At 39.3% G+C, this 12,730-nt stretch overlaps 1 protein-coding gene across 2 annotated transcripts in view; it reads right to left on the reverse strand.

Annotated features, from left to right (window-relative positions):
• ADAM23 (ADAM metallopeptidase domain 23) overlaps nt 1-12,730 on the reverse strand; it is a gene marked incomplete at both ends in the record, with an annotated part of 169,260 nt that overhangs the window by 122,699 nt on the left and 33,831 nt on the right. For both annotated transcript variants that reach the window (XM_080797859.1, XM_080797860.1), the window contains one exon: nt 4,095-4,171. In XM_080797859.1, coding sequence (XP_080653985.1) covers nt 4,095-4,171 — 77 coding nt within the window. The remainder of the gene's footprint in view (nt 1-4,094; nt 4,172-12,730) is intronic.

Consider the following 12,730-nt stretch of genomic DNA (forward strand, 5'->3'; position numbering starts at 1 on the left):
CATTTAGATTCCGTGGCCACCGCTTTGATTAGTTTGTGTTGATATCCATATGCTCTCATTCCTTCACTGAGCCCACATACTTACCATGTACATTTTTCTTTTCTATTCTCCAACAGTTTAAAATTGTTGTAAGTAGTGTGGCCACACCATGGTAGCAATGAGATCCCTCTTTCCTCAAAAGCTCTTTCAGTTCCTCTGTGACTGATTAATTTAGTTTACTCTAACATGGATCAGACTTTTTAGTTAACCCCAGCCATTGAAAGTCACTTAAACTAGAGACGTACCTGGTCCACACACATCATACTTTTATACAATTCCCCATCTCTGGGTTGCACCAGAATCACACAATCATGCTGAGTTCAGAAGACACTGCATCAGGGAGATACCACATGAGTACAGAGAGCTCTCATGCCTCCTTTCCACTGCATTTACTTTTCCCTACAAAGACCTCCATTTTCTCCCAGCTCAGTCTCTAATCTCCACCTGACCTCATCCCTCTTCTTGCCCAGCCCGAATACGGATACTTAACTACCCAAGTAATTCACCAGTATTCAAAGAGCTGTGTCTCCACTCTTCTTCCCCTGTGCTACCACCAGAAAACCTGATCCACAATCTGCCTCCTTTTTTTCTTTCACATGCTTAACTGACGGAGCATGCCAGGTTAAGGAGAAAAGAAAAGAAAAAAAAAAACACGATCAGGAAGAATGACTCAAAGACTGACATGTAACACATCATTTCTGATGACGGGTGCTCATACATTGTTCAACATGACCTTGGTAAGCTTCCTCACCCATCCCTCCAGCAATTAACCTAAATTTTCATCATTTTCCTCACCCTCAACCCATCCTCCCTGTCCATCGAATCCCCATGGCAGATAAGGCTGTCCTCAAGAAGGAAATTTGAAGAGGCATTTCCCAAATGCTATCCCTTCACCTCCAAACCAATCTCTACCTGCATACACCCATAGGTTGAGAATGCACTGTGCCTCCTAGTTCAAAACCACATTCTGCCCTTGTGCTGTTGGTCTCATGACCTTCTGTCCTCACCCAGATCTGGCTCCGTACATTACCTCTTCTGCGTCTTCACCTCTCCCTCTTTCTAGCTCCCATTGTTCAGCCTGTCAACTTGCTGTGTTACACCTACCAGCCCATTGCTTGGCCCCAGTGTCTTCTACTGCCACTGCCCTCCTCTTCTTTCCCTCTCACCCAAACCTCTTCGGTGGACACCTGCTGTCTTCACATCACCTCCTCTCAGTCACTGCCAGCCTGTTGGGACATGGCTTCTGCCCCCAGAGCTTCACCGAAACTTACTGCCCTCAGACCCGTGATAACTTAATGGATAAATACAAAGGGCAATCTTGGCTCCTTATCTCACTAGATCCTTTTGCATGTGAGGCCATAAATCACATCTTTTTGTTCTGAACTTCTCAATTTATTCATTTTCCTGATTCTCCCCCCATTTCTCTGAGCACTCAGTCTCTGACTCTTCATGGGTTTCTCTTCCTCTCCTCAACTCTTAACTATCCTCCCAGTTTATGTTCTTGTTCTGCCTACCCTCCCTGGGCAATCTCATTCACAACCATCCTTGTCATTATTAACATTATATGGGAATAACTCCCTACAGTCTCCAGCCCCCATCTCTCTCTCTCTCTTTTATTTAAAGATTTTATTTATGTGTTTGTTTGTTTGTTTGAGAGGCTGAGTGAGAGAGAGAGAGAGAGAGTGATCGCACGCTCACAAGCCACAGAAGAGAGAGAGAGAGGGAGAAGCAGACTCCCCACTGATGAGGGAGCTCAATGTGGGGCTCGATCCCAGGACCCTGAGATTATGATTTGAGTTTAACCAATTGAACAACCCATGTGCCCCCCCCTCCAGTCCCCATCTCTTCCCTGAGCTTTAGATTATTACACCACCGATCTCCTAAACATGGCCTCATGTATGTCTCAAACCCTTCAAATCAATTCCAATTTCATATCTTTTTCTCTTCATCATTTAGCCAGTTGTTCCCTGTGTTGCCCATTTCATCTGGATACAACCTTCTGCCTAGCTATCCAAACAAGGCACCTGCCAACTTTAACTCTTCATTTTATTGTGTTATCTACATCCAAGTTTTCCTAATGGTTTTTATCAACTGAAGATTTCTTGAGAGCATTTCCTCTCCTTGCCTCTTAGCACTTTCTGAGAGCAGAACTTCTGTTTATTCCCCTTACTTCATTTTTCAGACTCCAGGGGATAATGGCCAAGATCTTAAGCATGACATACAAGATCTTCCATGAGTTGAGATGTCCCTGGGCCTACCTATCCTGACTCATGTCCCTCTGCCTCCACCTTGTAATTTACCAGGAAGTTCAACAAAAATCTCATGCTTCCTGAACATGCCACACAGCGAGACGCCCCTGCCTCCTTAGCACACACTCTTTCCTCTGTCTGCATACATCTCTCCACTTCCTCTCCCCCTTCCGCCCATCCCCAACACTTATCCCTCATGAACTCCTGCCCTCCAAGATTTAGCTCAACCATCACCATTTCCAGGATGACTTTTCACACTCCTCCTGCCTGCAGAGCTGCCTCTTTGGTGCTCCCATAGCACCCCATGCTTATCTCTAGCACAGCAAATCTCACACTCTTCTAAAATTATATATTTATCTATCAGTGTTTCCCAACTAGACTATAAGCTCTTGGAGGCAAGGACCACTCAGAGTATGTACTGAACTTGATTCCTCTGCATGTTAATACTAGAGGTCAATAATGTTCTGAGGTGTCTTCAGACCTCTATGTCCAATGGACACCCCATGTGAGCCTTCCTTGGTTATGGGGGGCTCTGTTGTGGCCATGATGTCTTCATGTTCAAAACACATGGCACTGTTGGCTGCTATCACCACCCTTCAGTCTGGAATGACAGTCTCCATTGCAGTAAGGGTTAAAGGAATAGAGGGCCTTAAACAAACTAAAATTAGCCATTCCTTGCTACTCAACATAGTCTAAGATTTGGCAAGACAAATCTCTTGGGCAGGTACAGTGCTGACACAGCAGGATGAAAAGACACTCAACCAATGCCCAGCAGACTCAAAGAGGAAAACCTGCAACACCTTTACCATAGGAAATTCTGAGTTCTGCTGATTCATTCTGACTTAAAGCTGCAATAACACTTGAGTAAGGAGCACCCATGCTGACTCCGCATGTTTTTCTGCAGAGCTCACAGAATTTGGCATACAAGAAATTTAATAGTTGTTCTTTATACTCTTTTGCAATTTCTCAGATATTGACTATGGTCACCTACATTACAGTGTCTGATAGCATTACGTGGTGTCTTTCTGGCAAAGATACCGTCCTGGTCAAAATTTACTGCTAAGAATTTAAAATAATGATTGGAGCTCCCTCAGCTACAGAAAATCATACAGGACATATCTTTCACCAAAGAAAGTCTCACTCCTAGCTCAATTAGCAGCTAAAGAGTCCTGCTTAAGTAAATAGCTCTTGTTCGTGCTTTGTACAAAGATATCTGTACAACTGGTTCCAACTTAGGAAACAGCATTTAAATATCAACATAAACACATGCTCAGAGAAAAACTTGGTAAATTTTCATCAGGACCAAATCCCTAAGAAACTGTATTAGAGAAAATTATGAAGCAAAGAACCTTCTCAACATCAGCATTGCAAGTTATCATTTTCTTTGTTCTTTGTATGAAAGCCATGCAAACTGCATAATGAAAAGTAAAATGGAAGAAATTTCTAGACTTATGTCTAATTATACTTGAGTCAGTGATTTATCATGCTTCCTATATATAGTAATCATTATAGTTAACATTGAATTAACTAGCATTACTTCAAATATTTATTCCATTTACAATCATACTAAGTACTATACCTGAGATATTTAACAAGTTAAATGTTAAATGCCTTTTCTTTCAGGAACAGAAAAAAAAAAAAGAATTAACCTCAGGCTTTAATATTTTTCTTTACGTGCAATATGACATAATCAGCTAGAAAATATCAATTGCTTCAACAAAGGCACTATTTTGACTAAAGCATCATTATGAAGTAAAGTTTTATTGCACTTGCTTCTTAGCAGGATTATTATAACTAAATACTTACTTGTTCAGTGTGAGGTCAAGAATGAATTTGGAGCCAAAGGCTTCAATCTGGAAGCTTGCCTGGGCCAGATGGACAGCCTATGGATTCAAAGAGACAGAAAGAACCTTAGCTTACTTTCCTGACTTTAAAGCTGATTGTATTGATATCAATGATATTAAATAAGAAAAACATTTTTATGGATTGATGCACTTCTTCTGAGATTCTTGTGTAACAATCCATTTCTTTAAAAAGATACTAGGTACATTGTCGTGGCTTCACTTGGAAGACGTAAATATCTGTGTAGCAAAGAACTAATAAAAGACAATCAGTCCTTTAAAATGAACCCATTGTGATAAAAAATCAAGAGCATATTCAGCTGGACTTTCAAAGTGACTATAATGAATTATGCAAAAGTCTGACTAATTAAGGCTTGATTTCAGCCTATTTTTGTGCACAAAGCTAATAAATTCTTTCTGCACACCTAAGTGAAAAATCATGTCAGCGCTCGGCTCTTCATCAGAAATTGGAACTTTCTCTAAATGGTGTATCAGCAGAATGTGTCAGTAAAATGCAACCTTTTCCCTTTGGAAAGCACTTAGAACCATGCCCCTTGTGAATATTCAGAGTTTCTGTCCCCTTTAAGGGTCACACATTTACAAATACTGTTGTTATTGTGCCTTAGCTCAAAATACAAAGATTATCTCATCTAAACATGAGTCATATGTACTAAATGTTAAAGATTAATTTAGTTCATGGAAGTATCTTTAAAAAAAATGCAAATTAATGAATCAATGTAGTTTTGTTAAAGTACCACCCAAGATAAAATTCTCCTCTATCTCCCATCAGAAAAAAACAAAAACAAAAACAACAACAACCGAACAAAGAAGGATAAATGCAACACCTACACTCACTCCCCCTCCCTACTCACAAACATCCTTCCTGCAGACTTCATTCCTAAGGCTCAGTGGTGTCACAAATCATCTATGACGTGGTCCCTAGTCAAGCACAACTGCTGATGGGATAATCACTATAATAACCAAAATACAAACTAAAAAGGAAATAAACAAATATTAAATTTTAAATACAAAGCAATGAGAAAGAAGGACCCCAAATTCCTGACACCTTGGCACACCATGCCAAACCCCAAAGAACCATGTAGAACAGGGTCATCGCACTTAATCTGGGCTTCCTGCGTGCAGACAACTACATGACAGAGAAAGAAATTACTGTCTTGTTAAATGAGGTCTCCATCAACAGCAGCAGAACCTCTATCTTCTGACACAAATATCATATACTCTTTAATCTAAATTCATTCTGTGTCTTGAAGCCTTAATTTTTACATGAAGATTTTGATGAATAATTTGTACAAGGGGAAATTTTTCCATTTCTGAGTCCCAAAAGTTAAAAAAAAAAAAAAAGAAAACTTACTTCCTGAGGAATAAGATAAGCCCTTAGGCCTATTTTCTATTAAGAATATTAAAGAGGGGCGCCTGGGTGGCTCAGTTGGTTAAACGACTGCCTTCGGCTCAGGTCATGATCCCGGGGTCCTGGGTTCGAGCCCCACATCGGGATCCCCCTGCCTGCCCTGTGGAGAGCCTGCTTCTCTTTCTCCCTCTGCCTGCCACTCGCCCTGCTTGTGCGCTCGCTCGCTCTCTCTCTCTCTCTGTCAAATAAATTAAATCTTTAAAAAAAATATTGAACAGCAAATTAGAGTTCATTAATGTCACCCTGGCCCTAAAAAGGTGATAAATGTACCTCCTTGAGCAACTTTATAAACACTAAAAAGACCTGACAGTAACCACTAAAAGGCTGAACTTACATCAAATAAGCAATGAGACAAATACAAACCCCAACAAAAGCCTGTTGTAAAATAAAGTAGCTGGTAGGAACCACTTACCCCATGTTCTAGACTTGGTGGGAGTAATACAATTTGACTGTCATTAAATAAGTTGATTTGAGTCAATGTGACAAGATTCAGTTTAATAGAATTTAATGAAGGTGCTACCAAATAACATTAATATTGGGATTTTCCTTTTGTTTTTTATCTGTTCACTCCCCACACAGGTGTTAAGTCCCACTGTGTGCATAAAGAGGTTTAGGACACAGCCCCTGCCCTCAAGGGCTGTCTTCAGGGAAGCAGGGAGAGCTGCCAGCCTCAGTAGGCTTCAGGGGCCACAGGAACCATTCACTGACAAGGTGAAGTTTAAAAAAAATTTCCAAAAGATGACTAAGAATCCACCTGTCAGGAGAAGAAGAGATGTTCAGGGCACGGTGGAAAACATTTGCAAAAATAGTTTTAAAGGGGCGCCTGGGTGGCTCAGTGGGTTAAAGCCTTTGCCTTTGTCTCGGGTCGTGATCTCAGGGTCCTGGGATCGAGCCCCGCGTCGGGCTCTCTGCTCGGCGGGGAGCCTGCTTCCCCCTCTATCTCTCTGCCTGCCTCTCTGCCTACTTGTGATCTCTGTCAAATAAATAAATAAAATCTTTAAAAAAAATAGTTTTAAAAATGAATATGGGAAAAAAGTCTTTTTAAAATTTTTTTAAAAATTAAATAATAAATAATTAAAAATTAAATAATGTGGCCTGTAAAGAAAATAACTTTTAGAGGAAATGTCAAACACTGAATCTGAAAAGGTGAACTTTGTGTGATGTGCTCAACGACATGCCTGATCTCACAGACAGATGTGTGGCCAAGATAGCAAGCTCGCCTCTAAATGTGCCCCATGCTTACTCTGCAGTGTGTGGCACATGACTTAGCATCACCACCATTACCAGCATCAGCACCAGCACCACCATCATCACCACCAACAGCAGCGGCAGCACCACCACCACTGGCACCGTACCCACCAGCACCAGCACCACCATCATCACCACCACCACCACCACCACCAACAGTAGCATTATTACCACCAGCACCAGCACCATCAACACCAGCACCACCAGCACCACCACCAGCACCATTACCACTAACACAATTACCACCACCAGCACCACCAGCAGCAGCACCACCAGCACCACCAGCAGCAACAGCGCCACCACCACCACCAGCACCATTACCATCATCACCAGCACCAGCACCACTAGCACCATCAATAACAACATTATGATACAAACATATTGACAGACTATTCTCTACAACAACTGAAACAATCACAATGCCATCAACAACATCCCTGTTTCTCCATAGGGAAAGAAAAAAATCTGATTGTAGTACCTTAATCAGTAAGAAGGTTTTAACATTTTAACTTATAGTAATGCAAAGAGGCAGCACATTTTCCTATAAAATGACTGAAGGTTTCCTCAAGCATTCATCTTCCTTGCACATACCTCAAACAGAATTGGTATACTCATCTGATATATCTGTATCCATGTTAAAAAATTTCAATACAATGGTGTAGGTTATGTTTCTTATGTTGTTTTCTCTTTCCATTGTTTTATATTCAGCATTCGTACAGGGTATAGATTCTTCCCTATATCAAAAGAAGTACCCAACAAATGCTACTTTTCTCTATCATTCTTTTATTTCTTCTCTGTTTTAGACATGATTAAAGTAGCTTTTAACTTCTGGAATCTCTGCGTTCCATACCAACTGATCATGTTTTATTTAACAAAATACTATGCAGTTTTGATAACTGTCAAATTTAAATATGTTTCAAATCAGGTAAAACAAGTCCTCCTCGTTACTGTGTTCCAAATCACATTTTTGGATATTCTTCATTTTTACTTCATATTAACCTACTTCTTCCAAATGACCAAAAAAATTAGAAGAATGGCCAAGATCAGTAGAAAGCTTTAGAGTACACAGCCACATCACTTAGTTTATTAAATATTTTAGAGATGACTAACCGACCAGGACCACTAAACCCCCTGAAAATACAAAGGCTACCTCAAGTATTGCTCTTCTTTTACAAAGAAGGAACCGTCCGGTGAGGTTTAGAAATGTGTTCAGTAGCACACAACTGGATCATAGGAATACTTCAGAGAAAAGTTCACATACCATACACGTAAGGTCATAATGGGTTCTTTTCTCCTTTGGGATATGTGTTAAATAGACTTGATGACTAACACTTGTTTTTATAAGGACAGTCACTGTAATTGCACTGGGGTAAGAATGCCGGGTTTTACAGTCAAAGAGCATCATTTCCCGACAAGAGTAAGCACAGCCCTGGGCTCAGAATTACCACCCTGAAGGGCTGAGAACAGCTGTTGCCTAAGCACCTTGATATTTTTCTTTTGACTCAGAATCTGGCACAGGGAAATTACAGGAGCTCTATAAACAAAAACAACTAAACTCAATTATATACACAAACCTCCTTCACTGAAGAGCAATTTACACATTTAACAATGTGCTTTTGTTTTTCTAGGTTTTTTCCCCCCTTTTAGGAAATGGCACCTCATGGTATCATATTAAATAACTTTGGAAGATGGTCAGGTTCCCAATGAAGACTGGCTTTGCAGCTTATCATCAAGCAATGTTATGATATTGAGCGATCGTGTATATTACATAAGCTGAAGAGACATGGTTACATTTTCTTGGGACTTATATTCTAAAACAGTTGATGTTAATATGGACACGAAGACAAGAGAAAATGATGACTCTCTCTACTTACAGAAATAGAAATCAGGCGTTTCCCAAGTACGTACGTTTTCACGCAAAAATGCCTCACACATAATGAATGTTCAATCAGTATTCTTTACTACTTGGCAAGGATTCGTGTGTTTTACAGAGTGCACACATAACTGAAACTAAATATAGGGGGTGGAAAGTTTACACTTTCCCAGAATTCAGAAAATATTATGAGACTGAATGTCATAATTCAGTAGAAAGTGAGCAACTTGAATTAAGGTATCGACGCAATCAATCATAACGTCGTCTGAGCAAGTGATGTCCTTTAGTATGCTCTATAATGTGCATGGTGTGGGAAACAGAAGAAAATTTGGAGGAAGTTCTCCTGCTCTTAAGATATATTCAGTTTATTTAGGGAGACACTCATTTAAGTAATGAAGAAAACTCATCTGGAGTAGCATAACAATAAAACAAGCAAATGTTTTACAAATGGACTGCAGAAGCCCTGAAGAGAATGAAGCAGGCCTAAGCAGACATTAGTGGGAAGATTCCAGCTCTGCCTCCTAAAGAAGAGGGTTGTGGGCTTCTGGGAAAGAAGGTGCCAGAAAGATCAAAATGCTGTCATTAGAGTTAGAACACAGGATTAATAAACTGTCTTTCCTAGTGGACAGAATCATGGAAAAAGTAAAACAGCAACGTAGCTGATTATTAGTGAGACTGTAGGTAATTTTTTTCTTTGTTCTTTCCCTCACTGCTGCAATATTGTTCATTCTATGTTCATTAAAATATTTTACTTATAGTGTGTGTTTGCATCTGTGTATATAAACCATAACCTTTTCAGGAACTGTTTTCCTCTTCCTTAATCTTTTTTGCTTCTGGTTTTTTGCCCCTACTCTTGATTTTTCAATAGACGCTCCAAGAGTTTCTAATCCCTTCCCTTCAAATACAGTGGGGAAACTTCATAGACTCTGAAACACCACTTTCTTTTGAGGTTCAGGACATTTGATGGTATTTCAGAGAAGGTGGATTTGGAAATTCACCAACTAAGAAGGAAGAGAGCAGCTACTCATATACTAGAAGGAGCCTGCTTTATTGTAATGGGTTGAGTTGCTGAAGGAAGAAGCTTCATTATGGAGCCTTGTACCAACGTGGTTATACAGAGTGGTTTTCTCCTCTTTCTGCATCAGAGGAGACACAGAATCCAGTGACCTGAATAATTAAATTAAAATAAGAAATAATCAAGTTTAAACTGGAATAAACTTGAGGAAAAGGCATCCCTTTCTTTAGATCATAGAGGCTTTTCCATAAATAACTAACCTGGGTCTATCCTCCACACAGCTCAAGAAACACAGAAATCTAGCTTGTGGAACTTTTTCCTGTACAGTGTAAAAACTCAAATATGTAAATATATCTTAGGAGTTTGAAAGTCCAAAAGGAAACATCAACTGGCCATTTTTAATTATACCTAGTTCCAACCCCTTATCCTAAGTTTGCACATTGGTGATTACCAATATGATCGAGACTCTTATATATAATAATAAAAATAATAATGCCCTAGGGGAGGCTGGGTGTCTCAGTCAGTTGAGTGTCCAATTCTTGATTTCGGCTCCATGCATGATATTGGGGTAGTGAGATCGAGCCCCACGCCTGGCTCTGTGCTGAGCATGGAGCCTGCTTGGGATTCTCTCTCTGTCTCCCTCTGCCCCCCTCCACCCCGCTTGTGCAGGCACTTGTTCTCTCAATAACTAAAAAAATAATGCCCTATATTTCTTGTGTTTTAATTATCTCAACCAATCAGAATAATATGGCAGTTAAGGTAGTAAACGGATGTTTGATTGACTTTTTATAGAAGAAAAACATTTTTAGAAGGCACACAGAAGTTAAATGATTTTTTGTTCAAGGTCACACATCAAAGGAAGAACGATGAGTGTCTGCTTCAGTTCAGTGAGAAAAAGTGCCAAGTTCACACCAGAAGTCCGCATCCCTCCAAACCTCAGTGTTTTCTGTTATTAAAACATAAATAATAATAATAGCTTGCCAATAGGATGAGGATGAGGATCAAATTATATAATAATGTAACAGAAAGTTCCTAGAAAAGTTTGGCCACATGGAAAGAGCTCAATAATTTAGGAAGAAGTGGGCAAAGTAGGAGGAGAAAGAGAAAAGAGAAGAAAACTGTATTACTGTTTTGGAAAGGTTATCAGTCAGCTCCACCTTACAAGTTCCCTCCCAAAAGAGCTGGCCACCTTCTAGAAAATCCAATGTGCATTTTTACTCTGCAAAATTTGTAAATTTTATATTTTTTATTGCTAATTACCATTAGGCATTATGCTTTGACTTTGTTCATGTTGTCATGTCTTTAAAATAATATGAATCATTTTCCTGAGATATGGAACAGCTGCAAATGTTACACGAAGGCAATTTTGCAAATTAAGGTAATTTGCTGAAAATTCTTCCCAAAATGCATTTAAATAGGTAGCTTGTGGGAGAGAATATCATCATGTTTCCTTCTAGCATGTTCCAATTCACAGGATTACTGGTTAACCCATTAACAAATCTGCACTGAATCCCAACCTGGTGTGAGATAATGGGGCCAAGGTAAAGATCGAGAAGAATTAGTATTTATATCAAAGTTTATAATGCAATAAGGAGAAGGAGATGAGAAACCACAAAGAATAAGAAATACAATACTTCAATTAAATAATATAATAATGAATATTATTTGTAAAGATGCCACGTAAAACTCAGGAATGATTAATTGCCCAATGGTAAGGTATGGGTAACAAGCACATTAAATTTAAGGGGCCAGAACACTGAAGGTTGCAGACAAGTGAGAAAAGCTTCCTGAGAAGTCTTTCTCAGCATTTAAAGATAGGTAGAATTCAGATAGCCTTAAAATTGATTTCATAGGATGAAATTTCAGAGTGTATCTAAGTGCTAACAAACAGAGATTTAAGTAACGTGTTTTTTAAGTCAAACCCAGGAGAACTTCCATTCTGGAACACTAAACTGCACTCTGAATTGTGGTAGGAATTAAAACACGGCAGTTTATTATAAATTAAAGCATTTCACGAGATCAGTAAGTCATGTGAGCACATACAAGTGCAAAAAAATACTATTGTATTTTGTTACTCAAGCTTTCTTTAGCCTTACACTAGGAAGCTGGAGCCCCCACCGTGATGGACATTTCAGAAACAACACCAAAACAGCAGCAAAGCACACTGTTCTCACAAGACACAGACAGATCAACATCTCCCCGTGATGGAGGCATGTCATTGCTTGACTTTGTTTTCTGAGCCAACCTAGCCAAGAAAGAGAACTTCATTTCTGAGGGAAATCCAGCCAACATTCAATTATCCAATCTGATGATACAGAAAAAAAGGATAGCATGTTGAGTTTTAACATCTGACCAAATCTTTCCCAAGAGTGCTTTACTAAATAAACCAGTTTTAAAGAGATTCCAGCTTCACCTTCTTCCCTCTTCTTACCTATCCTCACTGGGTTTGAAGTGCTCTCAAAGTCTGATTCAGACATAAGATAGATCCTGAAGAGAAAGAGGAAAATGGGCATCGATAATCCAAACAGATACTCCAGTGAATAAATCATGAGTTAGGTGCAATAAAAATTTATTTTTAAAATTCCTTGTGGCCAGCCAAAGAAGAGAAGCTAATAATATTTGAGAGGGGGGGCTCTTTTTAGCCCTAAAGAGACACACTAAGATCTTCCTTAGTGATCATTTTGTAACTCAGAAGAACTCTGGAAAAATATATCTTCAGTGACAAAACATCTTTGGACACGTCTATGAATTGTCTCCCATACACTTATCCCTAGTGATTAATGTTTGCTGGATATTGAGCTGACAGTGCCAACTTGAGAGAGAGATGAAATCATAAGCCACTAGAGCTCTTACTCTTTGAATATGGACAAATCATTAAAAGTATCACTACAGCTATGTTATTTAGCTTTCATATATTTTCTGAAAGATGAGTAAAATACAACTATGACAACAGTTACCATGGAAACCGTTTCTTGCTGCTGCCTTCCTGAATAGTAACATTTAATTTGATGCATTAATCTAGTAGCTGAGGTATGA

This window comes from Martes martes (genome assembly GCF_963455335.1).
Source record: "Martes martes genome assembly, chromosome: 3".
In the NCBI taxonomy this organism is placed as follows: domain Eukaryota; kingdom Metazoa; phylum Chordata; class Mammalia; order Carnivora; family Mustelidae; genus Martes; species Martes martes.